General features: G+C 45.2%; 9 protein-coding genes across 9 annotated transcripts; 4 read left to right on the top strand and 5 right to left on the bottom strand.

Annotated features, from left to right (window-relative positions):
• Positions 1–521: 521 nt before the first annotated feature.
• C8R40DRAFT_1031508 (uncharacterized protein) lies at positions 522–2,641 on the top strand (the record flags this gene model as incomplete). The annotated part of the gene is made up of 3 exons (XM_046223174.1): positions 522–722; positions 778–1,405; positions 1,461–2,641. 3 exons carry the CDS (start codon positions 522–524, stop codon positions 2,639–2,641), a joined length of 2,010 nt encoding a protein of 669 aa, XP_046092682.1.
• A 1,473-nt stretch (positions 2,642–4,114) lies between these two features.
• On the bottom strand, positions 4,115–4,836 carry C8R40DRAFT_1164996 (uncharacterized protein; the record flags this gene model as incomplete). The annotated part of the gene is made up of 2 exons (XM_046230612.1): positions 4,115–4,324; positions 4,387–4,836. The coding sequence occupies 2 exons, from the start codon at positions 4,834–4,836 to the stop codon at positions 4,115–4,117; spliced, it is 660 nt and encodes a 219-aa protein (XP_046092681.1).
• A 2,345-nt stretch (positions 4,837–7,181) lies between these two features.
• C8R40DRAFT_1065231 (uncharacterized protein) lies at positions 7,182–11,602 on the bottom strand (the record flags this gene model as incomplete). Its single annotated transcript, XM_046225641.1, has 8 exons — positions 7,182–7,269; positions 7,311–7,762; positions 7,818–8,429; positions 8,485–9,755; positions 9,776–9,922; positions 9,983–11,281; positions 11,338–11,412; positions 11,470–11,602. The coding sequence occupies 8 exons, from the start codon at positions 11,600–11,602 to the stop codon at positions 7,182–7,184; spliced, it is 4,077 nt and encodes a 1,358-aa protein (XP_046092680.1).
• A 525-nt stretch (positions 11,603–12,127) lies between these two features.
• On the bottom strand, positions 12,128–12,638 carry C8R40DRAFT_1164994 (uncharacterized protein; the record flags this gene model as incomplete). The annotated part of the gene is made up of 3 exons (XM_046230611.1): positions 12,128–12,226; positions 12,279–12,452; positions 12,507–12,638. The coding sequence occupies 3 exons, from the start codon at positions 12,636–12,638 to the stop codon at positions 12,128–12,130; spliced, it is 405 nt and encodes a 134-aa protein (XP_046092679.1).
• A 539-nt stretch (positions 12,639–13,177) lies between these two features.
• C8R40DRAFT_1164993 (uncharacterized protein) lies at positions 13,178–14,547 on the bottom strand (the record flags this gene model as incomplete). Its single annotated transcript, XM_046230610.1, has 2 exons — positions 13,178–14,353; positions 14,401–14,547. The coding sequence occupies 2 exons, from the start codon at positions 14,545–14,547 to the stop codon at positions 13,178–13,180; spliced, it is 1,323 nt and encodes a 440-aa protein (XP_046092678.1).
• Positions 14,548–14,834: 287 nt separating this feature from the next.
• Positions 14,835–15,447, top strand: C8R40DRAFT_1164992 (uncharacterized protein; the record flags this gene model as incomplete). The annotated part of the gene is made up of 3 exons (XM_046230609.1): positions 14,835–15,014; positions 15,063–15,269; positions 15,322–15,447. 3 exons carry the CDS (start codon positions 14,835–14,837, stop codon positions 15,445–15,447), a joined length of 513 nt encoding a protein of 170 aa, XP_046092677.1.
• Positions 15,448–15,833: 386 nt separating this feature from the next.
• C8R40DRAFT_1164991 (uncharacterized protein) lies at positions 15,834–23,499 on the bottom strand (the record flags this gene model as incomplete). Its single annotated transcript, XM_046230608.1, has 27 exons — positions 15,834–16,028; positions 16,086–16,126; positions 16,176–16,426; positions 16,478–16,555; positions 16,609–16,744; positions 16,799–17,152; positions 17,635–18,599; positions 18,749–18,876; positions 18,930–19,037; positions 19,096–19,276; positions 19,327–19,916; positions 19,969–20,013; positions 20,075–20,251; positions 20,302–20,417; positions 20,466–20,691; positions 20,820–20,948; positions 20,999–21,312; positions 21,363–21,408; positions 21,459–21,626; positions 21,683–21,898; positions 22,129–22,585; positions 22,639–22,722; positions 22,780–22,839; positions 22,891–23,004; positions 23,053–23,241; positions 23,293–23,349; positions 23,408–23,499. 27 exons carry the CDS (start codon positions 23,497–23,499, stop codon positions 15,834–15,836), a joined length of 5,517 nt encoding a protein of 1,838 aa, XP_046092676.1.
• An 895-nt stretch (positions 23,500–24,394) lies between these two features.
• On the top strand, positions 24,395–25,175 carry C8R40DRAFT_1181445 (uncharacterized protein; the record flags this gene model as incomplete). The annotated part of the gene is made up of 3 exons (XM_046232954.1): positions 24,395–24,511; positions 24,590–24,770; positions 24,831–25,175. Coding segments are annotated over 3 exons (411 nt in total), but the record flags the coding sequence as incomplete, so codon positions are not given.
• A 1,333-nt stretch (positions 25,176–26,508) lies between these two features.
• On the top strand, positions 26,509–26,969 carry C8R40DRAFT_1164989 (uncharacterized protein; the record flags this gene model as incomplete). The annotated part of the gene is made up of 3 exons (XM_046230607.1): positions 26,509–26,698; positions 26,750–26,815; positions 26,869–26,969. 3 exons carry the CDS (start codon positions 26,509–26,511, stop codon positions 26,967–26,969), a joined length of 357 nt encoding a protein of 118 aa, XP_046092674.1.
• Between the last annotated feature and the right edge of the window lie 404 nt (positions 26,970–27,373).

The following is a 27,373-nucleotide window of genomic DNA, read 5'->3' as shown; positions in this document are numbered from 1 at the left end:
GAATGGTTCAAAGTCCCAGGGACGTTCTTCTTTTCGATATACTTTGAGGAAACCTGAAAAGTCGCGTGCACTAAACTTCCTGGGATCCGGGAAATCCAAGGAAAATCACCAACCTGTCAGCAAAAAGAGGACATCCATTGCTATTCCTTCCTGTGCAAATATCACTATCGAGGATCGGGTCGCCGCCGAGAGAATATGTGCAAATAACTTCTATGCACAGCTTCGAAACTGTCGGTGGAATACCTCTTGTGCAGAGGCAGGACGCAATGAATGGATCCAATATGCACAGGATCTTGAAGCTCAAATATCGGGGAATGAATCTTCTACTTCACCGTTTGTGAAAAACCTCCAAGAGGAGTTGAAGGAAGCTCAGTTACAGCTGTGGAGATTAGGTAAAGAGCTGGAAAAAGCAAAAAAGCAGAGTGAAAGACTTTTGAGGACCAAAGATGGTGTGAAACAGCGTTCCGGAACGGTTACAGAGGGCAGCAATGGTTGCAGTCAAAAATTTCACGCACCAAACAATGAAGAAGAAGAACGTCGTCACCCCAAAGATGTGTCTGTGTATAATGGACCTGGTCAAAGAAGGAGCGTCGCCGGAGAAAGTGAACAACATCATCCATAGTGTTGGGAAGTCACTCAGGATCACAGTAACCAATAATATTAGTGGAAGATCTGCTCGACGCGTAGTTGGTCAAGCTGAGATTGCAACGCAGCTACGAGCTGTTGACTTAATCACTCGTTCAAATGGTGTGAACAGTTCCACTTTAACTCCGTCAGTATATTGAATCAGTTATTTCAGGTGTGATACTTAGCTCAGATGGAACATCCCATAAAGGCTTGAACTATGAGTCACGTCATGCCCATTTTCTTGACCCAGATACCAATGAAAAGATGACGTTGTTTCTGGGTATCAGTCTTGCACCAGGTCACACCAGTGAAGAACAACTTGAGGGTTGGGTACGCACCATTGATGGCCTATATGTTACTTATATGGCAAGTCCAGTGGGTCAGAAACGACAAACACGAATTCTATTGAAGGTCATGGGCATGCTCACTGATCATGCCGCGGACCAGAAAAAGCTTTTTGCATTGTTTCGAGAGCTCAAGAAAAGAACAGAACGTGAGATTAGAGGAGAACAAGCAATAAAGATGATCACACCTGATGAAGTTCTCTGCATCGCACTAGAACATAGTGCTGCAGCAGTTGAAGCTGCCAGTGGTTTGAGTGCTTGGGATGCACTATCAGATGCAGACTGTGCAGTGCGTAGTTCCGAGATCACCAAAGCTGTCATCCTTCAAATTGGCGAGGATGATTTCAATAAGCTGACCCCCGGGCAACAGGCCGAAGTCGATTTCTGTGTATGGTGTGGATGTACTATGCACAAAGACCTGAATGCACATAAAGGTAAGTTGTGTACACTCCTGTTGCAACTATTTTACTCAATTCAAATGCACGCTAGGCGGAATAGCAAAAGCAATTACCTACTGGGAGGTGAATCATAAGATGCCGCCTTGCAGCCTCCCAAACAAAGACAATGAAGCTGCTGCTTGTCTTGGGAATAATGTCGAGAAGGCTCGGGTTGCAAAGATGACTTCTCGGGGAGGAATAAAGACCTGTGAGTTGATGGGTCTGCTCCTCAAGCACAAGGATTCAAAGAAGGGACAACAGGATCATCACGGCATTTATCTCGAAGCCCGTGAGCATGTTGGATTTTTTGCTCATTTTCCCGACACTTCAAATACATGGTATCAATCATACTGTGATGCTGCTGCTGAGATTATTGTTCATTTGCCTGTTTATCGCGAGATGCTAGAATGGATCCGTGATGAAAAGCAAACCGGCCACTTTACCAACATTGAACTTAACATATATCGTGCCCTTAACGACATTCCTACACTCACAGAACTTGCTGCACATGCTCTTTACGGTCAGGCAATCACATATCCCTATCTTCAGGTCGCTCGAAAGCAGGGGATGACCCATTTTAGCCTTGCTCCTCTCCATTTGAACCTTCTTGACCATATTCAAAAGCTTATATGCCAGCCAAAACTTCTGTATAGTCCAGACACTGACTATGCAACTGGTTCCCTTGATGGACAAGGATGGGAACGTCCTGAGGCTGTCTATTGTATCATGGCAATGGCTGGTCAGCTGCCCGATCTCGAGGGGGTTCTTTTGTTTCTATTAGAGGGTGCATTTGAAACCTGGAAATGGTTTTCTCATGATGTACTGCACCGGGAAATACCTGCACATCTTCTAAAAAACTTGTATCCACCTGCTACGAATGATCCCAATGAAAGCACACTAGGAGAACTCAGACAGGAAAAGTTTCGAGCCCCAAATGCCACTCTCGAGTACTCAAATAGTAAACTTATGCTTCAGCGGAACAAAGGAACAGTTGATTATCTCGAGAACAATTTGTCAGATGGCTTGAATCAGACCTTCTTGCGGAAACAGCAGCGCAAGACAGAAAGACAAGGACTTAAACTCAAGCATCGAAAGGACCTTGCTTTAGCATCACAGAAGAAGGTAGCTAATGCAACAATTTATACAAAAAAACCTCAGACATTCTCATCATTTTCTGTGTGGCAAACATGTGACAAGTGTGACAAGTGCAACCATAGAGGATGTGACAAGTGAACAGGTGCAACAAGTGCAACCATAGAGAATGTGACAAGTAAAGTACTGCAACACAAGTGCAACTAGTGTGCAAAACATGTGAGAAGTATGACAAGTGCAACTACTGTGCCAAACATGTGACAAGTGTGACAAGTGCAAGTGCAACTACTGTGCAAAATATGCAATAAGTATGACAAGTGCAAAGGATGCGACAAGTGTGACAAGTGTAACCACAGACACTAACTACATAACTGGTTTTAAAAATGCAATATTTTAGGACAGACAGATGGATGAATGAGAGTGTCAACATTTGATATGCCTTTGGAGCCTCACAGCATTTCAATCATCTTCCCAGGTTCCTCAACCATGCAACCTGATTGGTCTATTAGACTGAGTCACAGTCTTTTAGATTATGTCATAAAGTACACAGCCCCTATCATTTTTCTTTTCCCACCATCACGACACCTTTACTTGTATGATACATTTTCCCATCACTATTAATTCTCATCAATTATTGATCCACCTGACCTACCTTCTCCTTCTACTGGCTTCCGCCACCTTCCTTGCCCCTGAACTGTACAGTATTACATCATTGTTTCTCGCAGACCAAATTATGTATATATATAGCCAACCCTCCACAGCCTGGTCCCTCATCTTAACCTCTCTGTCATTATCTGGGACCAGGTATGTGTTCACTTACTATTACCTATGACTACAATGCTCAATATATCTCTGTCATTATTTGGAACCAGTTTGTCTCTGCTCCACTTCACTGCCTTGCTTGGTTGCTCCACTGTTCTGCTCCATTAGTCACTCCGCCTCTACTGCTTCGTGACAGATTAATGCATGATATTATTCTAGGAGGTTTATTTGACAATTTTTGAGTTCTAGAAAGTCATTTTGAGTCAATCCTTGGCTCTATGTCATTTGAGTAAGTTCTTCCAAACATAAAAGGTAGATATCAGAAGGCCGAGCTTTGGAATGATGCATCAAGACTGTAACAATATCAAAGCAGTGTAACTACTGTGCCAAACATGCGACAAGTGTGACAAGTGCAACTACTGTACATGCGACAAGTGTGATAAGTGCAACTACTGTACATGCAACAAGTGTGACAAGTGCAACTACTGTGCCAAACATGCAACAAGTGTGACAAGTGCAACCATAGAGGATGCGACAAGTGTGACAAGTGCAACTACTGTGCCAAACATGCAACAAGTGTGACAAGTGCAACTACTGTGCCAAACATGCAACAAGTGTGACAAGTGCAACCATAGAGGATGCGACAAGTGTGACAAGTGCAACTACTGTGCCAAACATGCAACAAGTGTGACAAGTGCAACTACTGTGCCAAACATGCAACAAGTGTGACAAGTGCAACCATAGAGGATGCGACAAGTGTGACAAGTGCAACTACTGTGCCAAACATGCAACAAGTGTGACAAGTGCAATCATGACACTAACCACCTGTAGAAATATACCATTGATCTTATCTCAGAACTGTGTTGAAGGTGTAAGACCTGGGTCAGAATTGGTCTTAGGGGTGGATTTAATATCAGAGCTTGAAGGGAGCTGCGGGAACCACAACCAAGGATAGGAGTGACCTAGTAGTGCTGATTGTGAGATATGACCCTTGAAGGGGTTCCTAGGAGGTCTAGAGAGGTCCCTAGGGTGATAACCAATAAAGGTGGATGCAACCAGGGGCTAGGAAACATAGGAGAATTGTGTGGTACAAATTGTAATAGTTAGAACGTTAACATAGGAACATTATAACTAGTAGATGAGGTGAGCTTCACACGTGAGAGCTCCCAATGGAATGTGAGCCCAGAAAGGAGGTCCCGGAAGACTTTGCGACTAGAAGTCCGCAGTTGCTCCACCTCTTGTTGCCAAGATTCGAGGGCATGAGAAGTATCCCAAAGAGCAGTCATAAGGGAGAAATTCTCCTGCTGGGACTCCCACAACCGGACTCGAGCAACTAGGTGCTGATTTTCAGCACGGTAGGGGTAAGCAGTGAAAGCACATGGTACCAAGGTGGAACAAGGTGTGGAAGGCATATTGGCAGAAAGGAGATCAGATCCTGCACCCTTTATAGGCATTTGAGCAGCGGGAGGGGAAACAACTCGCTGAGCCAAACCAGAATATGCTTTGGCAATAGCTGCCAGCTGAACCAAACCACTGGAACCCTGCACCAGCACATCCCTGGCAGGTACCTCCATTAGGGAAGGGAGGTGCAAGGAGGAACAGGGTTGGTAGCAGATGCTACTAACGGTCAACCCGGGGGAACCACCAAGCGGACACGTCCCTGTCATGAAGTCTCATGATGCGCCCTTTGATGCGCCATCAGCGCGGTGTGTTCCCATCAATCTGTTTTCACATGTTTATGGTACTTCATCACACGATCATCCCATTAGTTCCATTTGTTTCCATACGCTTCCATACAACTCATCCTTATTCATTGATTAGTTCATTATGGTTCATTATCGACTCATTATTACTCGTATATATTGATTCCTCACTCTTGTTCTATATTGCATCGTTATTTACAATTGCTTACTCAGTAGACAAGAGTAGTATATAAAGGACAGTAGACAGGCCCTAGTTCCCCATCTCGACCTCTTGGTCATTGGGCAACTAGGCAAGTACTTGTATCCTTTTAGATACTACCTATCTAACTTGGTCATTGGGCAACTAGATTCCCTTTTGATTGCTGGTGTGATTGGCCTTTGACGCTATCCCACTGTTGTTCGAGATCATTATTTCTTTCATCTGTGCTTTGTGCTTGTTTCTGTGCCTCTTCGCTCTGCCACTGTCGCTCCTAGGCATATCTGGACCTCCCGCCTCCCGCTTCCTGCCTCGTCGCGACAGTCCCGGGAGGGACAATTCATTCCAAAGATATGTCTTATGGTAATAGAATTAGACTGCACGTGAGTGAGGTGCCGCTGAAAAACCAGCCGGCACCCTATTGCTATCATTCATCCCAGATCCATTCTAAACTTAAAGTTATTGTTATCATCAGTTATTATCAGGGAGAAAGGGTCTGAAAAGGTGTGGCAGAGTAGGGCAGAGTGGAGGTATGGAGGAAGTATGAGAGTGCATATTGTAGAGTTAGTTGTAGTAGTCCCCGTAAAACACCGTTGTCTTTGGTTATGAACACTCTAATTTCTTGACGCTGTGAGTCGATAGACCTGATTGATGACTTGAACAGTGTCTCACCTGAGTCCAATGTAACGGTTGGTTCGTTAATGTCGGGATCTGACAAATCAGTTGATCTTCAGAGCATGTAGGCAGAGGCGAAGTACAGATTGTATTCGTGACGGTCCTCAAGTTTTATAATTGATCTGAGTCGGCGAGGCATTGAGACATCGGCTTCAACATGGGAACGGTCTCGCTGTTCCTCAGCTAGCGCAAGATCTCTGAAAGCGGGGTACGAGGTATACGAGCACGCAGAGGAGGTACTGTTTTGATAATACTGGGAGAACCACATCCACTAGGTTCAGATGGGAGGGGCCGAACACTACCAGGACGAGAAGCCAAAATAATAGGAGGACCTGTATGATGGCAAATTTTGTTCAATATTCCATGCTCTTGAATTGATGCGCGTGATGCATCAAACATCAGTTCTCCGGCACTTATTGGTTGATCTCCGGCAATTATGCGTTGGTCTCTAGTAGGTTGTATGTTGGTCTCTAGATAAGTAGTACTGGCCATTACCCTCAATCCTTGATCAAGCTTAGAAAATGTATTAACAGGATTTAAATATCAGTCTCACAATCAAATTTCTGCCATTGCACAGCCGGCCGGCCGGCTCACAGGGCTTCCATATTTGCGGTTTCCACCAAGGTTCTTTGACTAATCTACTTGAGCATGTTCTACTCATAGAGCAGTGAGTGAGATAGGTACAAATTTACAGTCACCACTGCAAAAATTGGTGCTACAATACATGGTAAGAGCATCGGGATCTTCCAAGAAATATTGCGCACCGCCGTAAACTTTCTCGGCAATCAGCTCCGAATTTATAAGTCATTTCGCAAATTCTAAAACAACAGCCTGCAAACTAAACCGGCAGAGTACATTACATCTAGAGTGTAGAAATATCACTGAGAACAGCACCTAATTACTGATAAATTGTGACCAAATCATTAGAGGACTGACATTAGCCTGCAGAGGGTGATATCAAGAGTCGAACAATTCACGACGTTGGCATCACATATCTGCAATGCGAAGCCGGAGACGGAAGGAAATTGATGGAGCAGAAGCACAATGCAGAGGTTTTGATGCTTACTGAAGCTGAAGGCCAAGGAAATCTCACACGGTCAAGAATATTGAATGAAAACTAACTTCATAGACCTGCTCGCAGTGGACGTCCATCATCAACAAGGAAGCTGTAGCCATCATCATCACAAAGTGTGGGACCAGTACCATGGGGTACAACCTCCGGTTCGTCCATACGCACAGTACGACCTGTTGATTACTCCGAATGATATTATGGATTGATACGAAAAGTTATACATTATAATCAACAGGCATAAGAGTAAACATGATATATCTTGTAGCTATAGATCTAGAGATGGATGATTTTCCGGGAGCGGAGGTGTTGTACGATGGTTGACATGGTGGAAACGTCTAGCAAAGCTGAAGGGGAGATACAGCTGAGTTATATAGGGCAGAGAAGTTACGCATAAGCACTCACCGTACCTCTTCTTGTGGAAGTGTAAGGGGGACATCTGGACCAACAGCTAGGATTTCCATTCGGGAAGGATTGCGCATAAGCCAAGCTGGGTTGTACCAATTCCTTGGAAGACCACGGGGTGCTATGTCTGAATCAAACATGGATTCCGGTCGCGATGACGGATACCGAGGGTGAGGAAAACGACCATTTGAATACTTCCCACCTCCTAAATAACGAGATCCAATATGCCAAGCACGAAGCAAGTACAGGAAATCTGCGAACTGTTGCGAAATCCAGGCGCGATTTGTTCGATAATATATCTTATCCGAAGTCGCCTCCGGACCAGGTTCGGATTCATCTCCACTAATGCATTCAACAGTTATATATTTATGCATCTCATGTAGTTCCTTTGATATATGGATTGGGTAGCGTGCAAGAATTGTTTTTAACGATGATATGCGGCGATGGAGTTCCTGGAATCATTTTGAGATGATATACAACCGAAGAATTAGATAGCTAATAACGAACCGCATTTCGTCGACGCATCCTCCTCATTCGTTGTTCTGAATCCTTTTCATCTATGGTTTTGGGTCGTCCCTGAAGTTCAAAATCCTTTTTGAGTTGCGACAGATGTGCGAAAAACGCTTCCTGCACTGATTTGATGGCATAATCTTTGTACTCCTCCTTAGAACGAATATAAATGGAAAACACCTGAGCAGCAGCCTTGTTCCAATGTGTATGTTTACCATCGCACAGTTGTAGAATAAAATTTTCGAGTGTAGGACCATCAGTGCCACCTCTCCTCCATGAGTCGATCGTAGTGCTGGGAACGGTCGAAAGCGGCCTCGCAACAAACTCGGGATCATTTTGATCATTGACCCGTCCCAAAAGAACGCCCATTTCATAACGAATGTACTCAGCGAGGTCAACTTTACTCTGCGGTCTATGTTGAGGTGGCTTGTAGAGTTTGGGCTTGGGGCTTGTATGAAGATGACTAGTGTCAACTGGGATATCAGGAGAGGGAGGAGGTGGGTTGCAGTTAGTCAGTACACCAACGTAGTGATAACAACTGTCCAAAAGTGACCGAATTTTGGTTTTATCGAAAGGGTGTTGGTTCATTTGAGAGCGGAAGTGAGATTTCTGCGAACATGCGTTTATAAAAACAAGTTATGAAGCAATTTCAAAGTGGACGTACCATCGAGACCGATTTGACGTTGTTGTTTATTAGAGACTCTAACTCTGTGCGTAAGCACATTTCATCTTCGGCTGACGTATCTGCGACCATTGGCGTGTCCGGAATTTCTGACAAAGGTGAGAGAGGTGGTGTCCCTTGTTGATAATTAACGCCGCGAGCACCGCGAGGTCCAGACATGGAAGTATCGCCTTGTATTGATGTCAGTGGGACTCCCAGGTAATTGTTGTCAGCAGTGGTTTGGGTAGTTCGTCTGTGAGGATCGCCACGAAGTTTAGATTCCTCTACGCATTGTAGATGGTGCTCATGGGTGCGCACATAGGGAGATATAGGGGTAGGAGGAACTTCCTTGAAGTTATTGTGATCGGCAAACGTTTGGGTCCCATTCCCATTGTCAGCCATACTAATATCCAAGTCTGAACGAACATATTCGTATTCCATCTCCAAATCTCCGGCATCGTCTTTCACACCTTCATCGTCAGCATCGAATTCTGTATCGTCAAGATTTAATTGAACATCCATAGGTTCTTCGCATGCGGAAGTGACACCGAATGCAACAGGCATGTCCAAGAAAGAAGGGGTATCGCTACCGATTCCATGGTACGAAGCGGTGGGCAGACCTTCACGTTCGTATGGTGAGGACTGCTTGCTTGTCCTGTCTTGGTCAGTTTCAGACGAGGGGCCTTCAAGAGTGATATCAGGTAGACTGTCAGAGACGTCTAGCTGTTCTTGAAAACACTCATTGACTTCTGCGTCGAAGGGCTGAATATAGTCGAGAGAGCCTTTATCCTCGGATTGAATATAGTAGTTTTCGCATGAACTGGGAGCACTCGCATCGGAACAAACAATATCATAATCAGAGGTACGTTCGCCCTCAGGTTGGGTGCAGTAGGAAGGGACTGTGTCACGGCTGAAGGACCCATCGCCGTTGTCGGAGCCATTGGACTTTTTTGGATGGAAGAAGGTGGCCTCGGAATAATGTGGACCAGGAGCAGATATCCCCTTCTCGTTCTGCGAGTCCAGAACTGCACCATCCTTTAGTCGGTGTTGGGAATGTTCCAGACTCAAGACATCGTCACCATGAGCATTAGGCATTTCATGATGGAAATCGTAAACGGCGCCAGAATCATGCTGATGCGCGATAGACATTCCGCTGTCGAACTCCATGTTCAGTTCAAAGCTTCGGACGAAGGAAGACGTTTCAGCATCGTCATGGCATAAGGGACGCAGGCCGCATTTTGGGAGACAGGATCGGCAGAGGAGGAAGGGTTTGGCTGAAAGCCACGGCACACACTCCGGGAGTCAGAATGGACGTAAGAGGAATCTGGCTCGAGGGCGGAATCATGGCAAGCATGATCAGAATGTGCCTGAGTCTCAGGTTGAATGTATGAGGGCTCTGCGCCATGGCTATAGAAGACGGTACCGGCATCAGCGTAGGAGCCTAAAGCAGTATCAGGAATGTTAGCATCAACTCGATTGAGAGTAGTACGAGAACACATACCATCGACCTGAACATCGAAAGTCCCAGGTTCGATAGAAAGCGACGCGTTAGAATGCTGCAACTGAAATTCATTCTGATCGTGACCAAGACTTTGGCTTCCGCCATTTTCTTCGTCTGTAATTTGACCATGGAGGTCGGAACACGCAGTATGTGGAGCATCTTCAAGAGACTGTACAAGAGTAAACAGATCACCATCGTTGTAAGATTGAAGGCTAGAGGATGTTTGCGTCTCATCAACGAATGGAATAAGAGGAGACTCGAATTCGGGGTCGTGCGGGACTTTATCACAGGTATTAGGTGTAATATGGCTGATATCTGGTTGTAGTTGACGATGAAGCTCAACACCAACATCAGGGCCGGTTTGTGAAGCATGATCTATAGACTCAGTATGAATGACACCATTGCTGTCAAAGCCAAATCCACTGGATAAGTATGGAGGAAGAGATTCGAGTCCGGGATGATCAGCTTGGGTTCGGTCAAAGATAGTGAAACGGGAGGAAACGGGAGGAAAAAGAGACTCGAGTTTGTGATAACCAGCTTGGGTTTGGTCAAAGGTAGCAGATATAGCTTGGTCGGAAAGGGATGTATGAGTCTGTGCATAAGATTCTTGATCACAATGAGGACCAAAAGCCACCCCTTCGCCTTCTTTCCAAACACCAACGTAGGATTCGTTCTGCGCAACATCGTCCAAAGAAATGACGTCGTCGCCATTGCTGCCGAAGTCAAAGCCAGACGTTCTATCGTAAACACCGCACGGAACGAGAGGAGAGGACTCGAGTTCGGGATTGCCCTGGACCCGGTCAAAGGTATCGGGTGTGACGTAGTCCAAAAGGGAAGCTGCGGGCTGTGTAAAATAACCCCCATCACGATGAGGAAGGACCGACTCTTGGCTTTCATTCTGAGCGATGCCTTGTTGTGAAACATCGTCTGAAGATTGTGCGTGAGGAGCAATGCTATCATTGTCAAAAGTGCGGGAGAATTGGATCTCGTCATGAGGAAGTGGTAGAGAACGAGGATCAGTTTCGGAAAAGCCTCGGACTTGGTCGAAAACACTAGGTGTAGTATGGTTGGAAATCTCGCCAATTCTGTCGAAGCCAGAGCTGGGAAATGGTTGCATTTCATCATCCAAACAAATGAGGGGCTGAGTATCAAGATGTCTTGATTCAGGATCGTGTCGGACCTGCTCATATGATTCTTCGAACATAATGTTGGAGCCATACCCAGCCTGAAGTGCTACCCCAAAGTCTGAATCTTCGACAAATGCAGGACCATGTTCATGAACACGAACGTCACTGGATGCTGAAGGAGATATGAGCCCATGAATTATCAAGATACTACAACTAAGTGGTACGCACCTGTAGAGGCTCGAAAGTATTCTAAGCGACCAGGCCTTGAATTTCGAAACCTCCTTCTACCAGTCGAGGGGAGATCTTTTCGAAAGTAAGAATCAATTTTAAATCTTAAGCTGAAGTCTAGAACAGGCACACCTAACATGTCCTTGAAACGCTTGGCCATAGAGTATTCTTTCTCCTGCGCAATCTCAGAGCCATCGTCAGCGATGTGAGGGTGTAGGTCTTGACGTTTGCGGCCAATGATGTGTGGGATTTCAGAGTCCTTCATCGTGTTCAGGAGAAGTCTTCAAGCAATGTTGTGGTCCTTAAAGGATGTGGAGTGGCCACTGACATCAAGCAACATGGCCAAGTTAAACAAAGGGGATCTGAATTGCAAAAAGTATACAGTTTGACATTCTGTGATAAACGGCGAATATTTGTACATGTACGCGTTGAGAGATCCAATAGCAGTGTGGCGTACCAGAAAGCAACATTTTGACGAGGAAGTAGACTGGCAATACTCTGACGAGGACTGCTCAGCGCGACTGCCGATTATTCTTCTCACGTTTTACATAACAGGATCTTGCCTTCATTTTATCACATGATAATGATGATCTTGGAGGCTACTAATACTTTTGGAGAAGATCGACGTTCAAGTTCATCAGCGATGAAACGCTATAAATTGGACTGCGTGCACTTCTGCTGAGCCTACTCAGACATAGTCGTAGGACACAATTCAGGGAGGCTAATTCGAGCAATTCAGTTGAATGAGCATTTGATAGTATTCCGATGTTTTGTGATCATCATTTATTATCTATGAAGAGGATAAACTGGCTACGAGGAGGACCGCAAAGCTAGGAACCAGGACAGACACAGCCCCACCACTGACGCGGTGAAAGCCGAGAAATTCATCCTGGTGAACTGTCAGTGTACCTCAATATGCCAACGTCGACGCACTCACAGACAGTTTGGGTTTGTGTCATCTGTAACGCAGTCAACTGCTTACGAAGTATCGTATTTTCCTCCTTCAGTTGAACATTGCGTATCGCTTGCTCCTTCAATTTCTGACGCAGGTCCAGAATGAGGTGCTTGGCGATCTCTATCAATCCTTCCTGTCTTTCGATCAATGACGATGATTCCTGTTGAAGTTTGTAATTAAGTGAGAAGATATAGTAAGATGCAGATTAACTCACCAGACTCATCTCGTCTAAGTCTCCTTGCTTCAATTCTGTATTCACAAAGTCCAGGCGTTCTGGAGTTGCATTCACAATTTCCACCCAACCCAAAGCAACCTCGTCGCGATTTCGAAATCTGAGTCCGTCCATGATGTGTATCAAAAATGAAAGAGTAGCGGCAGTCAAAACACGAACAGAGAGTTAGGTAGGAGGTGTAGATTTCTAAGGAATAGTTCTATGTCAGAACATTGATCAGTGGCTCTAAAGACAGGAGAAAGGGCACGAGAATTTCTTTGTTTACCTCCGCAGAATAGGCAATAGGCAAATTAAGATCGTTCCCTGATTTGCCTCGCAAGTTCTACCAGTGCGTGCAGAGACATCGGACGTTCCTGTGTCGATGGAAACTCACAAGCTCATGGGATTCAATGGTCCTGGATGATGTACAGATTTTAATGAGCAACAGAAGACCCTCGACGACGTTTTACCTTACTTCTCCGTCGCGTCTCGTCGCTCTACTGTGTCAATTCAGTCGTAGTAGGCTAAAATTTGAGCTTGATTACTTCGTATGCATCAATGCGCTGACAGTAATTAGGACAGATAGACAGATAATAAATATTCATGGGCAAATAATACATTATTTAGGATTGGTAATTTCAAAAATAGTAGACATGCATAAGATGATATCATCGTCACTGGGCGACGTTCTCACTGTGGAATGAAACTCGATGAAGGCAAGTTGATTCATCGCCCCAATTATCAAGAATCTCTACCAAAACAACCGAAGTTCGGATTGGGATTTGGGTAGGAAATATCTGACGGCTTCCATCCGAAGGCTTGAAGATAAATCTCGCCACCTCCATGAAGGCGCAAGAGGAATTGAAAATCGATGAGTCAAGGAGTGCCTTGACAGTGACAAATCTGTCCCAGTCGGTGAGAAGGCTACGAGCTTCGACTTCGACGTTTTCTGTCAAGACAAGGGCCCACATGACAACTGTTTTGGGAGCCTGTCTAAGCCTTACTTCTGTTATTCCAAGATAGTCGGGAAAGTGAACCGCGAAATGGCTCCAGATTATGGTGTCCGACAAGGCAATGGCAATGTGACCTCGCGATCCAGCAAGCTTCCAACAGTTGTGAACAGAAAGCTGTTCCTCGAGTACGACACGCGGAGGATTAATGTGCATCTGTGTCGTATCGTAGCCCCTGATGACAGCAATGAGTCTAGCCATGTAGGAAAGGGAGCCTATCCCTTCAGTGGGTGAGGTGAGGGCCAGCAGTGCTTTGGCACCACTATCAGCAAGCCCAAAGTCTAAGGAAGGATATATAGGGTCCAGCGAAACGAGTTGGTTTGAAACGTCCGAGTCCTTGTCAGCCTGTGCAATCACAGGAGGAAGGGGTATGCTTGTTGTCGGTAACAGAGACAAGGAAGGTGTTTCCAAAGGTGCCTGGGATGAAGGCCCGATGCACAGACCATGGTAATAATCCGCATTACAGTTGATCGAACTCAGTGGCGCAAAGAGGTCTGGGAGACCACAGCTGCAAATGAGCCCTACAGTAGTGCATAGAGGTCTGATTAGATTCTCTGGTGTGTGCACTGAAGGGAAGAATTCCTGAACGAGATATGTCGAGACAAGTGGCAGGGTGATCAAGAAAGTAGCTCGATTGTTGCGGACGATATTAAGCCCAGTGCGCAATGTGGTCACTACAATCAACCAGATAACACTGATACTACATTTGTCCCAGTAGCCTGCTACGCTTCGCTCCTGATTTTCACCTGTAGTCGGGCGGCGTGTGCTGAATTCAGTCTCAGAAATGACGGCCTCGAGGGTGCTGTTGGTGATCGCAATTATACGTCGTTTGTTTTTGCCCTGGAAAGATTTAAAAGTAATACGTTACAGTAGAACTATCAACAAACCTTGTAGAGATCGGGTTCTGAAGAGTCTGGTAGTGTGAATCGTCGAGCGTTGAGTCCTGGAGATGACATGAGATTGACAAAAGGCGTAACGCGCGCCGCGTGATAGATAGGCGCTAGAGTGGCGTAAGTTCGACCACCATAGGCCATATTTTGATCAAGCAAACTATCAACCTCAAGAGCTCTCATAATTGGCCCGCCCCTGGACTGCCTTCTTCTCTTTGTTATTTACATACAACCCTAGATCTAGACGCCAGAAACATGTACAAGACCTCCACCTTGTCAAAGCTTTTCCTTGCACTTGATTTAAAACCTGCACCTCGATCCAGCTTTAGGATAATAGCATGGTACGATCATTATACCAACCAATCTCAGAAATTTTGTGACTGTAATTGCTTTCTCCTTCACAGTCACCTCCGGAGCTTCAAGATACCACAATGCGCTCTACCAATGCATCAAATTCGGCGGATGCTTTATTTCAGACATTTCAACAATTTGAGACCCTACAAAATGATTTCCAGAAGGCACGAAATGAGTGGCTCCACGAAGCAGGAGTTGGGGTACTTTCGACACTACGACATGCGGAGGCGATTGAAAGAGATTTGTCGGGGAAATTGGTCAGCACTATGTCCCTTCAAACTCAAAATACTCATTCTAGTATGTAGAAGCAATTCGATGGAGTGCTTGTCAGCTTTTCTGCACAGAGTGAGACAGAGATCAACAATATTGACAATGTCGTTGAGGCTCGTCGAACGCGATCTACAAACGTCTCGCTCAGTGCAGGAATTCAGATGGAAATCTTGCGCTTGGTGGAAATGAAGGTACTACTCCCAGAGAAGATGTGGCACACAGAGACTGGCATTCTAGAAAAAGTGCGTTATCAACCTCATCCTCGATATGGACCATTCTGACTTTTGAACCTAGCTAGACGAATTCTTGATCAGATCCCATCACGACCCGAATATCAATGACTACGTTGCTCTTCAACAAGCCTCATTGGAAATCTTGGGACGAGTTTTCGAATGTATTCTGTCTAACAATGTGATATAAGTGGTAACAACTCCGGGAATTTATGTGATACTACGCTTGAATATTTGAATGTTCATCTTGTATTTCTACATCTATTAGCAAGTCTGATTTTACCCTTTACCGTCATGTCTTTATGTGCTTTAACCCTTTTCCATCGCGTATTCATTTGGTCAGAGTAAGGTGCGGACCACGACCTAACAAGTTAGGCTATAGGTACACAAATGCAAAACACCTCGGACATAGGGTAATGAGAGTTGACGAGATAATCTCAGAGGCTGACGAAATACTTGCTAGGGAATGGCATGTACATCGACGGTGATAGATATTATTGACATCTACAAAGTAGGTAGATGTTAGGTCGAACTCTAGATCTGATTGGTTTGAGAGTAAGTGGCGAGTGATGATGATTAACAAACTCTGCATTGTGATTCACGATTCTTTCTACTGTTCCCATTTCCTGCTATGCCGTCTTGCAAACATGGATTGCCAGTGCAATCAGCAGATGTTTCACCACCCAGACAGTCTACTGTTTTCCAGAAGGTGACTTCAGAGCCTTGCGCAGTAACGATCCAGCCTGTATCTTCCTCAGCATTGTAGGCCGACTGTCGAGTACATACATGATCAATTAATTAAACGAATGACTGGTTCATCACATAAACTGGAGGACTGACACAGATATGAAACGCTGCGACCGCAGGGTCTGTCTCGGAAGTTGAGCAGAACAGACGTTGAAAAGGGGCATGACTTACCTTGATTGCGGAATACCAAGTTCTGTAACCTATTGCCAAGATCTGCATTCCAAAGTACTAATTGTCCAACCCCTGCCCCAACTATGAGATCATCTGAAAGAAATCTAGCACTTGTTACAGCTTGTGGTGTCCGTTCCAGTGGATCGCGTGGAATGAAGATATTCTGAGCTGTCTTGGATCCGATTGAAAAGACTTGGTAAGTCCCGGGGGCAGTCACCAAAATGGTTCCCTTTTTCGAACAAACATCATTTCTAGACCTGGTGAATATCTGTATTATATGACCCTGATATGGATGTGCTCACATAATACCTGGGAGTCTGATCGTACCCTCATACTGGAAAGTGAGCTCAGGGGACTGTGACTGCTGGAAGTTCCATATGCTTTACGGTTTATCACATTAGAATTTGATTCATTCAACTATGAAATAACCTACATTGTGGTCCCATTGTCATACGCAAGCAGAATTCGATGTCCAAGCACATGTATTGACTGTATATCGCCAACTGCAAGGGACTTGCCTTCCTGGATGGGTTGTGGAAGTGTTTGTAGGAGTTCCCAATGAGGATGATCTTGTGCGAGAAGGCAATGAGGATGATCTTGATAATTAGGAAGTGTATACTTACCATCGTCGTCAACGACACAGTTCCGTATTTCCACTGTATTTTCCATTGCTATCGCTATAAGGTCCTTATTGAGAAATGCGGCAGGAACTCGGGCTCGCTCATGCCGTCCAGTATGCTGGAATCCCGCGATCGTTGAAGACCGTTCATTCATGGTCACGATATACACTGAGCCACCTTCAAAAGACATCACAAGTCGGGGAAGCTCTGATGTCCATGCGGTGAAGGAGATTTTTCTTTCGTTAGGTCCGGAATATCGAGCCAAAGGATTGTTCACGTTAGATTTTAGATCATAGATATCCACGCTTGTGCCAAACGAGACTGCAAGATAGCGGAAGTCCATCGAAAGTGCGAGACCTATGATGGACAAGTGGGGCTCTGTTATCGCGATATGGTGACATTCTTGCCACTGAGAACGCATTGGAAAGAGAACAACTAATTAGCGCGCATAACGGGGAAATTCGATTACAAAGTTGTATAGATATGGTATGTACATTATATCTATCTATTCATATTCATCGACAACATCCATCTTTCTTCGTCGTGCCTTAACATCTGTCGGAACTCGAAGGAGTGATGATTGTGTGAAGCCTCTAACAACAGACGGTCTAGATGTACCTTCAACTGTAATACGACAAAAAGTCCAGCAAAGAGAAGAAAGACAGCAGTCGAATGTTTATAAAGAAAAGATACCCGAAGGCCAAAACTGAATAGGTTGACGCTTCCCAAATGAAACAGTCTTGATGAGAGAGATTCCAAGTTGATCGAGGCACAGCTTGCATATGACCAGGGGCCAGTCTTTACCATCCAGACCAAACACGCCATTAGGACATGCGCACATCGATATATGGTCTGAGCGTAACTGAATCCTGCGACCTCTGTGATTACCCATGTTCGGGGTTGTTGTGTTGAATAAACAAGACAGTAGACTGTGAGCCTGTTCGTCATGACTATGAGAGATTCCATCGACAAATTGGAAGCAAGGGCAATCCAGAGATAAGTGGTCTCAATAAGGTGAATAAACGAAGTCACAAGATCTTCCCCAATGCATTTGAAGGTATTCCAGCAATACACAACGTCTCTGCGGCAGATAATCGAAAATTTCGTGACTGCATTCAACCACCAGAAAATAGCGTGATCGACTGGGGTGTGGTTTGCAGCAAGACTACCCTCTCTAGGATAAGAGAAGGTGACCCGCGGGGACGCAGTCCTACTTGAATGAACAGAAGGCAGAAAAGTTGTCTCGAAGAAAAAGCCCCTCCAGCGAGACCTGTTGTAAAGGCAGGCTATGAGACTACAGATTGCTTCTGTCAGTACTTTGCTTCGTTGCTGAAAAGCCACTGCTTCTGCATTGTCCAGAGAATTCAACAAGCCTGCGGGGACGACGCGAGGATGAATTTGTGAGCTTCCAGAAACATGTACAGTGGAGATTATCGACAAAGACTTTATTCCTGAACCAGATGGCGGAATTGGCGAGGCAGTCAAGGATGTTACAAAACCCGAGAACATCGAGGCCCAATCGATTGCCATCAGTGAGGGACTCGTCACGCTACTAGGTTGGTAGATGTCCATGGCTTCGACAACCAGTAGTTCAGTCTTGGCCTCAACTTCGACCCCCTTTACGCTGTTATCACTCGTGGTTCTCGAGTGTACGCCAACTCCATACTGAGGAATCCTTAATCTGGGAACAGGAATTTGGTTTACCAATACACATTGGCCCTGAATCGAAGTTCGCCTTATCAAGGATCCTTCGAGCTCATCCGCAACCGCTTTAGCGTAAATATTCTCCGTCTGTGATGTGGAACTAGATCAGAATTTGGTCAATGAATGGATGATATATGGATGAGAGCTAATACAATGACACGAAGACCTCTCTAGCAGATTGATATATATAGAGTGTGTACAGCTGGAGGCAGCACATCCGAAGAATCCGATATTCAAAGGAAAACTCACTTCAGGGAATTCGATACATCTGAGCGAAACTTGATTTTAGGATCCACGTTATACATTGACATCGTCTTCCCTACATCTTCACCTCCAGGGGAAGTAGATCGCGGAGAATTGCAGTAGAGAAGAACGGACTACGCAAGTCAAATGAGATCAGAAATGCGTGAACAGAAAAATAGCTTATTACAGCGGCAGGTTTTTGTGCGTGCACAACTTGCCTAAGCGTCGACAGTAACCTGATGATCGCTGCAGATTCGGAAAGATGAGTTGACTTGGCTAGTGGGTTTCTGTTGTGCTATGATCACAAACTTCAACATGAGATGAATTCGGTTGTTCTGTTACTTTGTACTGACCATATTGTTTTCGAATGTAACCAAATCATTCGGGTCAATCTCGCCGATGGACGCACTCATGTTTCGAGTTTTTGATGCGTGTTCGACGATTAGTGCCACTTCCATTGTCGACATTTCGTACGAGTGAGATGAAGCGTGATTGAAAAGCGTGGCGCTAGTTGTTCGATTTTGTGAAGCGGTCCTATGGGGAAAAATAGGTAAGAATGAAAAAGAAATGAAAACTGGCTTTACCAGAATACATTGTTCCAATCGTCCGACGACCTGGACTTGGCTCGTGTTTTGATCAGCCTAGCCACCAACGTCTCGCCCTTTGCATTGGTCCTAATCGGTAGCTCATCGTGGGTCCGTCGCGGGATGAGTAGATGTAGTATATCATTCTGATAATCAATATAACCGAAATGAACCTGAACCTCATAGCTTGAATCCTCTGAGTTGCCCCTCCCTGCCTGCCCCATCTGGAATAACACTCGCATTGACCGAGTGATAATTCTAGACTCTGCGAACAATACTGCTATTCTATCAGTCTCACCAAATGACGCCGCCGGCCCATAAACAAAATTTGCTAGAGTACGAACTGTCAATAGAGGCTCCAGTACCGCAGTGGTGTTATAGAGCTCTAGTTGGGTTGTATCAGGTACGAAAGCAGTCTGAAAGAGCGTTTGCGGGTTCTGGACTTCAAACGAGTCTGTTTTTGTGCCAGTCAAGGACACCGATATCCAGGAAGTAGTTGAGATAGGGCGAGCAGCAGGAATCGAAGTAATAGATAAGGTACCATGAAGACACCCTTGAAGACGGTCGCAGTCTCCGATGGTAGGTGAGAGCTGATACTACCAGTATTAGCTCAACAGGACTGTGATATGGTATCAATCTCACCTTCGGAAATACATAATCTTGATTTACAAAAGTAAATTCTTCAGCCTGGCGACATTTAAGGGCGAGGTGAGCGATATTCAAACCTTCATCAAGCAATTCCACTTACGAGCGCGCGCAGTGATACAGAAAGTCCGATACTATCAGAGCTATGCGAATCCTGAGGTTCGAGGGCGTTATAAATAGTGTCGTCGTCCAGACAAACAGTAACCTTGTGTTTCCTCTCCGCATCAGGACATGACTGAAAAACGGCTTCATTTGTAGGGCGATCTTTGACCCGCAGGTTCTGACAGAAGCAGGTCAGTAATGCACAATGACATGGATCTCGATTTTCACCTCCATCATCGTTTCGAAGATTGAGTCATTCTGTGGTTGCGGAACAAGAGATTGAAGTCTTTCCATAAAGGACAAGTGCATCTCAAAATTTTCAGAATGAGAAGTGATTGAATCGCCTTCTCCAAAGTTAGCACAGATAGCATGCCTATATCTGGTAAACTCACCGAGATGGTATAGTTCGTTCAGAACTTTGTTTCCTGTGTTCATGGTCCCTTGTGAACAGAGAAATCGAAGACCGATCCCCCAAAGATTGCCCAAATATTCCGTTGTATGTCCTGCGCATTCGAGAGAAACACTTGCGGTCATATGTTTGGAGTGTTTCTCCTGGAGCAGCTTCAGCTTGTACTCTAATCGGTCAATCATATTGTCCGTGTAATCATTCAATAGGTCCTAATAAAGAATGGTAATAAAGAATGTGGTCGGTGATCATGCCTTGAGACATCTATAACATAGAGACAAACCAAGTGGTCTTGATGAGATTCTCAATAGCCCTGCAATCTTTCATTCGCTTCCAAGACTTGTTCAACGATCCTCTGTCCATCAGCTCGAAAATGATCCACGACATCAAGGACCAGTTCCAACTGGTGCTTCTTTAAAGCAAAGAACATCGACACCATGTCTTCAGGAGATCGTGGTGAACGAGCTTCCTGGAACATGTGGATGAGCCTTAGGAACTAGTCAATATTGCAAAACTCACGAGTTCCTCCAATAGAACTGAAATACACTTCTGATCGGTATCTGAATGATTTTGACCATGCGTTTGGAATTCACATGGAGGTGATGTATCCACTCGTAACAAGGAGGAAGAAGCGACAGTGGTGTCAAGTACTGGACAACGCTGGGCCGTAGGAAGGAGCGACAGAGTTGGATGTTGTAACAGAAAGTTTATGTCAATAATAGCAGCAAAGGTCTTCAGTGCTTCTCGACAACGTGTTGTGAACATAGAGTTGCTGATAATACTTTCTTTCAACCTTCCTTTGGGTGGAAAAGACCCGTTCGAGTTTCCAGTCTCTAATGTACGTAGTGAGAACGATACTCCTCCAAATATGTAAATAACTCACTTAATTGATGGATGAGTGTTTGTCTAAGTTGCGGATCCTTTAGCACCTGTTGAACGATGATTGAAGGTGCTGTGAAATGCGAACGAAACACCTAACCTGTTCTCGTAGTCGGCATGATTGAGATATGAGTTTCTGAAGATCTTGTGCATTTTGAACGATTTCTCGTTCGAAAGGGATCCTTGACACCCAGACCTTTTTGTGAAAGGAAGCCAGTGTTACTCCGTAATTTATCAGGAACGATTCTGCATACACCAGAAGTTTGTTCTGTTAATTTTGGATCAGTGCTTGCGCAAGACATTGGGTCAAAAGCTGAGCCTTACTGTATCGATGGCAAGCTGGGTAAGAGCCTTTCGTTCTTCTTCCGTCGAGTGGCGAAGTAAAGACATTGTTTCTGACCTCTGTTCTGCCGCTTCATTCCAAGCATTCTGGGCAATACCAAGGTCAGCTTCGAGATCTTCAATCAATTGCATGATACAGAAATTGGATATTTCCAAGAGTTTGAGACCGTCGATAAAGTTCGTGAAAGGGCGTAGATACTGACGTCATCAATCAACGTTGAAGTTGAATGGAAAGAGTGATATTAATAAGGTCATTTTGGGGCTGCATTATCCTGGTATCATCAATCTATGTATTATGATGATTGTTATACATGTACAGTGGGATGTAATTTTGATAAAATCCTTCTCATAGAATTCGGTGTGACCCACATAGGGCGTATAACCTTGTAATATCTGAGAGAGATACAAAGGACGTGACCATCGCCCACAATTCGCTTTTCGCCATAACAAATTTTTTCCCATTTCGATGATGCCTGATTCCAAATCCACATTTGAACACCCTCTAACAGTCTGGAAATCATCAGCTGTCCCCCACGAGAAAGAAATTTCGCGGGTTGAGCTTCATGGATGTGCAGGAAGATGTCGTTGTGCTTGAGTCCCACATGATTAGCTGGGAGGTCAGGAGGACGTTCGAGAGGGCTCGAAGTATAATGCGTATACCATGAAGTGGTGAAGTCCTTGAGCCGGACTTTGTCCTCCCGGTATTCGAGCGAGGCGTAGCCAAATGTACTGGGGGCGTCCAGTGTCCATTCCCGGCTTTCAGACGAATACTTGCGTTGGTCGTTCCGGACGTATTTAGTATTTATGTCTTGACCAGTAGAAGCATCCGATAGAGTTTTGCTACGGGTCTGGTATGGGCTTCGGCGTGACGCTTGACGTTGAAAGCTGGATACGATGAGCACCAGTTGGGAGGCAGGGTATCAGTATGAATGGCTTACTGAATGGCTGAGGATATTGACTGAGGCTCATTTTTGACCTGTATATTCCTCTCACTATTCTCTTGAGAATGAGCCCGGGTAATTCTGTAATAGAACAGATGTGAGCGGACCAGAAAGCCACGGGAATATATAGATTGTTACCCTTCCATGCTATCGACAGGATGATGATGATAGTTGTTCTGATGCACGACATCGTCGATTCTACAATTGTTGAGAACATGGACCACATGAAAACAGTAGAGAAAATCAGACCTGCTGGTGAAGCTAAGACGGAGTTCTCTTTGAACCTCAAACCCTTTCTTACAATGATCTCCTTCGTTCGCAGGTATATGTGATATACTGTCAAGGGAGTTGGCGATTGAGCCACTGGATGCGAGTTGAGTATGCTAATCGAAGCATCAAAGGGTGACATACCCATGCGAGCTTCCGTTAGGTTGTTGGTTCGATAGGGCGTGAGGACCGGCCTCATGAGTAAGTGAATCGAGGAAATGAGGGGCATTTCCGCTATGCTGCTGGATCGATGGCTGGTTTGATGGCTGAAAGGGATCGTCCTTACGGACGACTGGTTCAAGAGGTTGAATGAATAGTTCATGGCTGAGTGCTCTATATGCAAAAGTTCAAATAACGACTAGATTGCAAAAGGGAAACTGTTACCGGTCTGCAGCAGTGAGAGGTACAACCTCGACACCATGCTCTCCAAGTCCCTGTGTCCTATAGTTCATACAATACGTCTTCAGTTGCATGAGTTCAAGTAACGTTTGATACTGACTTGGATATCGTTCGAGGGAGCGAAGGTAGCACAACGTGAGTGGTTGAATTAGTGTCGTCAAACTCGATTAAGGTGGCAAAATGAGGATGCATAGCAAGTGATGAAGTTCTGTTTCGATGATCCTGCCTCTTTATAAGAACCCGAGACCTTGACAAAGAGCAAAGGATCGTTTGTAAACAATGAAATCTTGCACATAGATAGACCATATCCACCCAATCAGCCAGTGATGACCATGCTTGATCAAAGGAAGGCTTGAAGCTTTTTGGGAACGATTATTGGAATTGATGAGCAACCGACAGAACGTTCCTAGCTGGTTATGCGCATGATGAATGATTGAATCAGAGGATGATGGGTTGCTGGATTGACCCTAACCTAGGTCACCCTCAATTTTTGCTTCACCCATCGAACTGCTTGATTCAGATGAGGTTGATGCAGAGCTCTCGATGTACGCCCAGCAGGACCAGAATCCGGCAATATACGACCAACTTGGAGCACAGATTGAACAGCTTGAATTGCTCTGGCGATTCAGCAACATATGGCTGCCTTGGCTGCCGTGCCCGATATCGGAAAGAGCGTGAGTGTCGTTAAATCCTCTGATGAACTCGACTTGAGTCAATCTTGCCGCAGTTCATCGTGTCTTTCCACCAGGCAATACTTAACAGAGATCTTCCTTCCATCACGATGTTCCACTCAGCAACATTCCCAAAACTTACAGATCGATTCTATTTACGCGCGGAATGGCCTAAACCAGAAGTAATTACGCCGCTGCTTTCGTCGAATAATGCAACTGAGGATCAAGTTCATATCTTCCTTGTACTGTTTCGCAACCTGTATTACCGTCATGTTTATTCTCGGCTTCAACCCAACATCAATGACCGTTCTCATGAAAACTCACATGCGAGCTGTCCAATCATTTATTCAACTCTCCCGGCACAGCTAATGATGAGTCGGATGAACCTGCGCCTGTCGATTTGGTCCTCGGAATAGTGGCTATGGGACGTCATCGACGGGTTTATCTACCCGTTCCAGGTATTCTGCTCCTGGCGCTCGAAAGTCAAGTCCAAGACGGACGATGAGTTCATGATGCTCGCGGACGGAATAGGTGTATTGTCTTCTTACTCTGTCCTCGACGTTCTTTATTCACTCGTCCAAAATCGAACGAGTATATGGTTGCGTTGAAAGAGGAACAAGGAAAACAAAATTCTAGGCCTGCGGAGGAAGTGCTGCAATCCATTTCCCCCTATACGGCTCTTCTACCGAACCCCTGGGTATCTTTCTGTCCATGGACTTCAATCCGTGTGCATGTACCTCGGCGACTTTACCCTTAGGCTCAAAGTCATGGATGTGGGGGAATTCCTTTTTGGTGGCTCTAGTTTGGGCTCCAGAAACGCAATTTCCTTCACCGCCCTTTCTACCCTTCCAGTAACTCATATCTCAACTCATTATTATGTCGACTTTTACTATATAATGCTGCGCCGATACCCTGAAGATATTCCGGCCTTCGTCACAGTTCTCGACTTCTTCCGACGTATGTAACGCATGCGAATGCACTGGTTACGAACGGAAAGACCTACGATCAAATTGCGCAAGGTGCCGACCGGATTCTAGCATTGTATGCAATGTGCCATTCTTTGGTTCTACCGGGATCACCATTCACTAGACTGGATGATAACATCACTAACACTGCGAAAGAAAGATACGGGGATCAAATGGGAAGGATGAGTAGGGGAGGAAGCGATTCACTTGTAACATTCGAGGAACTATTCCTAATAAGGCATGTACGGTGATCGGAGGGTGAGTCGGATACAACACTCCTTCTTCTCATGAATTTATTCTTAGTTTTCTTGCGATCACAGCAGTCTTTGGGTATCAGAAACAGCTACTGCACAAGCAGTGAGCTGGATATGGTCAACTCAGAAGGCACTCATGGTTACGCTCGGCCTTCCGGCTGGGCAACTTCTGAATTTGGATACTTTAAAGCAATGATCGTCATAGGATCCATAATATATGTGTTTCCGTGCGTGCCCGTAGTCTGGAAATTATTCTTCGCCGTTGATCCAATTTCTGGATAGGATTTTTATGCTATCTATTGCGCACAATGACAAGTAATATCAACTCTTCTTTTCTCAAAGTCTAGCAGCAGGTATTGGTGCTGGGCTCGTGTACGTACCGCGACGACGGTCAAGGCCTGTAGCATTGAGTATCGTGATAAATGGTAAGCGATAAATTCCTGATAGTTTGTTTTGAACAAATTCCCTCGTTCTGATGTTGTAACCGTAGGATCTTTTGTCGGAGGCATCACTTTCCTTTCCTGACGATGTTCAAAACCCTTATCGCGAACCCGAATGTTGGGCAGTGCAAGCTTCCGCGTTCGTGTGCCTTGGGTTGTTGGTTACCGAGTGCGCTATTCGTGTCTAAGTCTAACTCTCCTCTGCCTTCTTCAAGTAGTATGGGTTTTGCATCCCAGTTGAATGCTTCTGCGGAGGAATTTAAACCTGACGGTTTTTTCCTTCAGTTGCCCCTTTCCGTCCCAAGTGTTGCTCTTACAGCATCTCCTTCCTGTATTTCAGGAAAAGGTGCATTACAACAGTGTCGGTTTTTCGGTTCCTTCGATAGAGATCAAGCTGCTGGACGTCAAGGAGGTTGGGTACCTATCGATGAACAAGCCTTACAAGGGTGAAGTTTGCATCTGGGGTCCACACATATAAATTTCGAGCGACCCATGCGATGAGCAAGCTCATGGAAGAAACGAATATACTCTCCGTTCTTCACACATTTGCCCGCATAATCAGAGAGTTGTCTGTGATGAAACTAATTGACATAGAGAAGTTAATGTATCACAGACTGCTTGATTTTTCTCGCACTATCTGAACCTCTGTCTTTTCTAGTTCTCGGGAATTATCACATAACCTTATCGTTGCTCTCACGCGCGCGCGTTCGATACAAGCACATCAACGAGAGACTGTCACTGTCACATCCTTCGCCTCACCAAACGTTTATCGGCGGCGCTTTTTCTTTGCGTTGGGAGGGATTCTGGTCTCTATCCCCTTACTACGGTAGCCATGCGTCGGTCGTTCGAGGAACTGCAACAGCGCTTCAACATGCGCCAGATGTCGAGAATATCAGATGCGGACGGAGAGGGTTATCTTTACGCTTATGTCCATTTCGATATGTGGAAGGTGGGGATGTTGAAGAATTTCATTCGTCGTCAAGAAGAATGGGATAGAGATTGCCCTGATGGATGGCGGATATGGCTTCCACCAATCCGGGTCGCGAACAGGCGAAGAGCAGGTGAGTTTCTCATCTTTGAATATCTCTGTGTGTATCCCATTCGCGTGTTAGAGGCTGTAGCGCATCTTCTGCTCGAAATGGCGTGCATTGACCGCCCGCGCGTGTACTGTTATCATTGTATGTATTTTCTTTGCTATCCTCTTCGCTGCCTTTTCATGTCCAATCGATAGGTCAACGGACACATACCGAGCAATTCCTTTTCTCCGGATCTTGGCCCGTTGTCTGGACCACGATCGTCTATCCGATTATCCTAAGGGCTGCTGTTGCATAAAAGTATGCAATTTTTTCTCTCTATAATGTTCTCGCTGACGCCACAACAGTTCCAGTAGATTTTAGCATATAGATACGCGGAATCCGCTGTTCTTGGTTCCTCAATGAGTCCTCTAATTAGCCTCACCTTTGCAAATTGTACAATATATATCAATAAGAGATGTACGTGTAGGCTGCTGAATCCTGTGTCTTTTTGTTGATCGCAAGTAAATATCTACTCTTCAAATCCACAGACTCAAATCACTCGCAATACAAGCCCTCAATAATTCAAGCCGTATAGGTTCAAAGCCTCAAAGATCTTCGAAGTCTCAAGAGCCTCAATTTGAATCCAATGGAGCATCAGTGCATTCTGATGTGTACATCCTCCCGAATCCTCAATATTGTCAACAAGTCATTATACCAACG

This window comes from Lentinula edodes (genome assembly GCF_021015755.1).
Source record: "Lentinula edodes strain Le(Bin) 0899 ss11 chromosome Unknown C8R40scaffold_1, whole genome shotgun sequence".
In the NCBI taxonomy this organism is placed as follows: domain Eukaryota; kingdom Fungi; phylum Basidiomycota; class Agaricomycetes; order Agaricales; family Omphalotaceae; genus Lentinula; species Lentinula edodes.
This window is presented reverse-complemented; position numbering and strand designations above follow the sequence as displayed.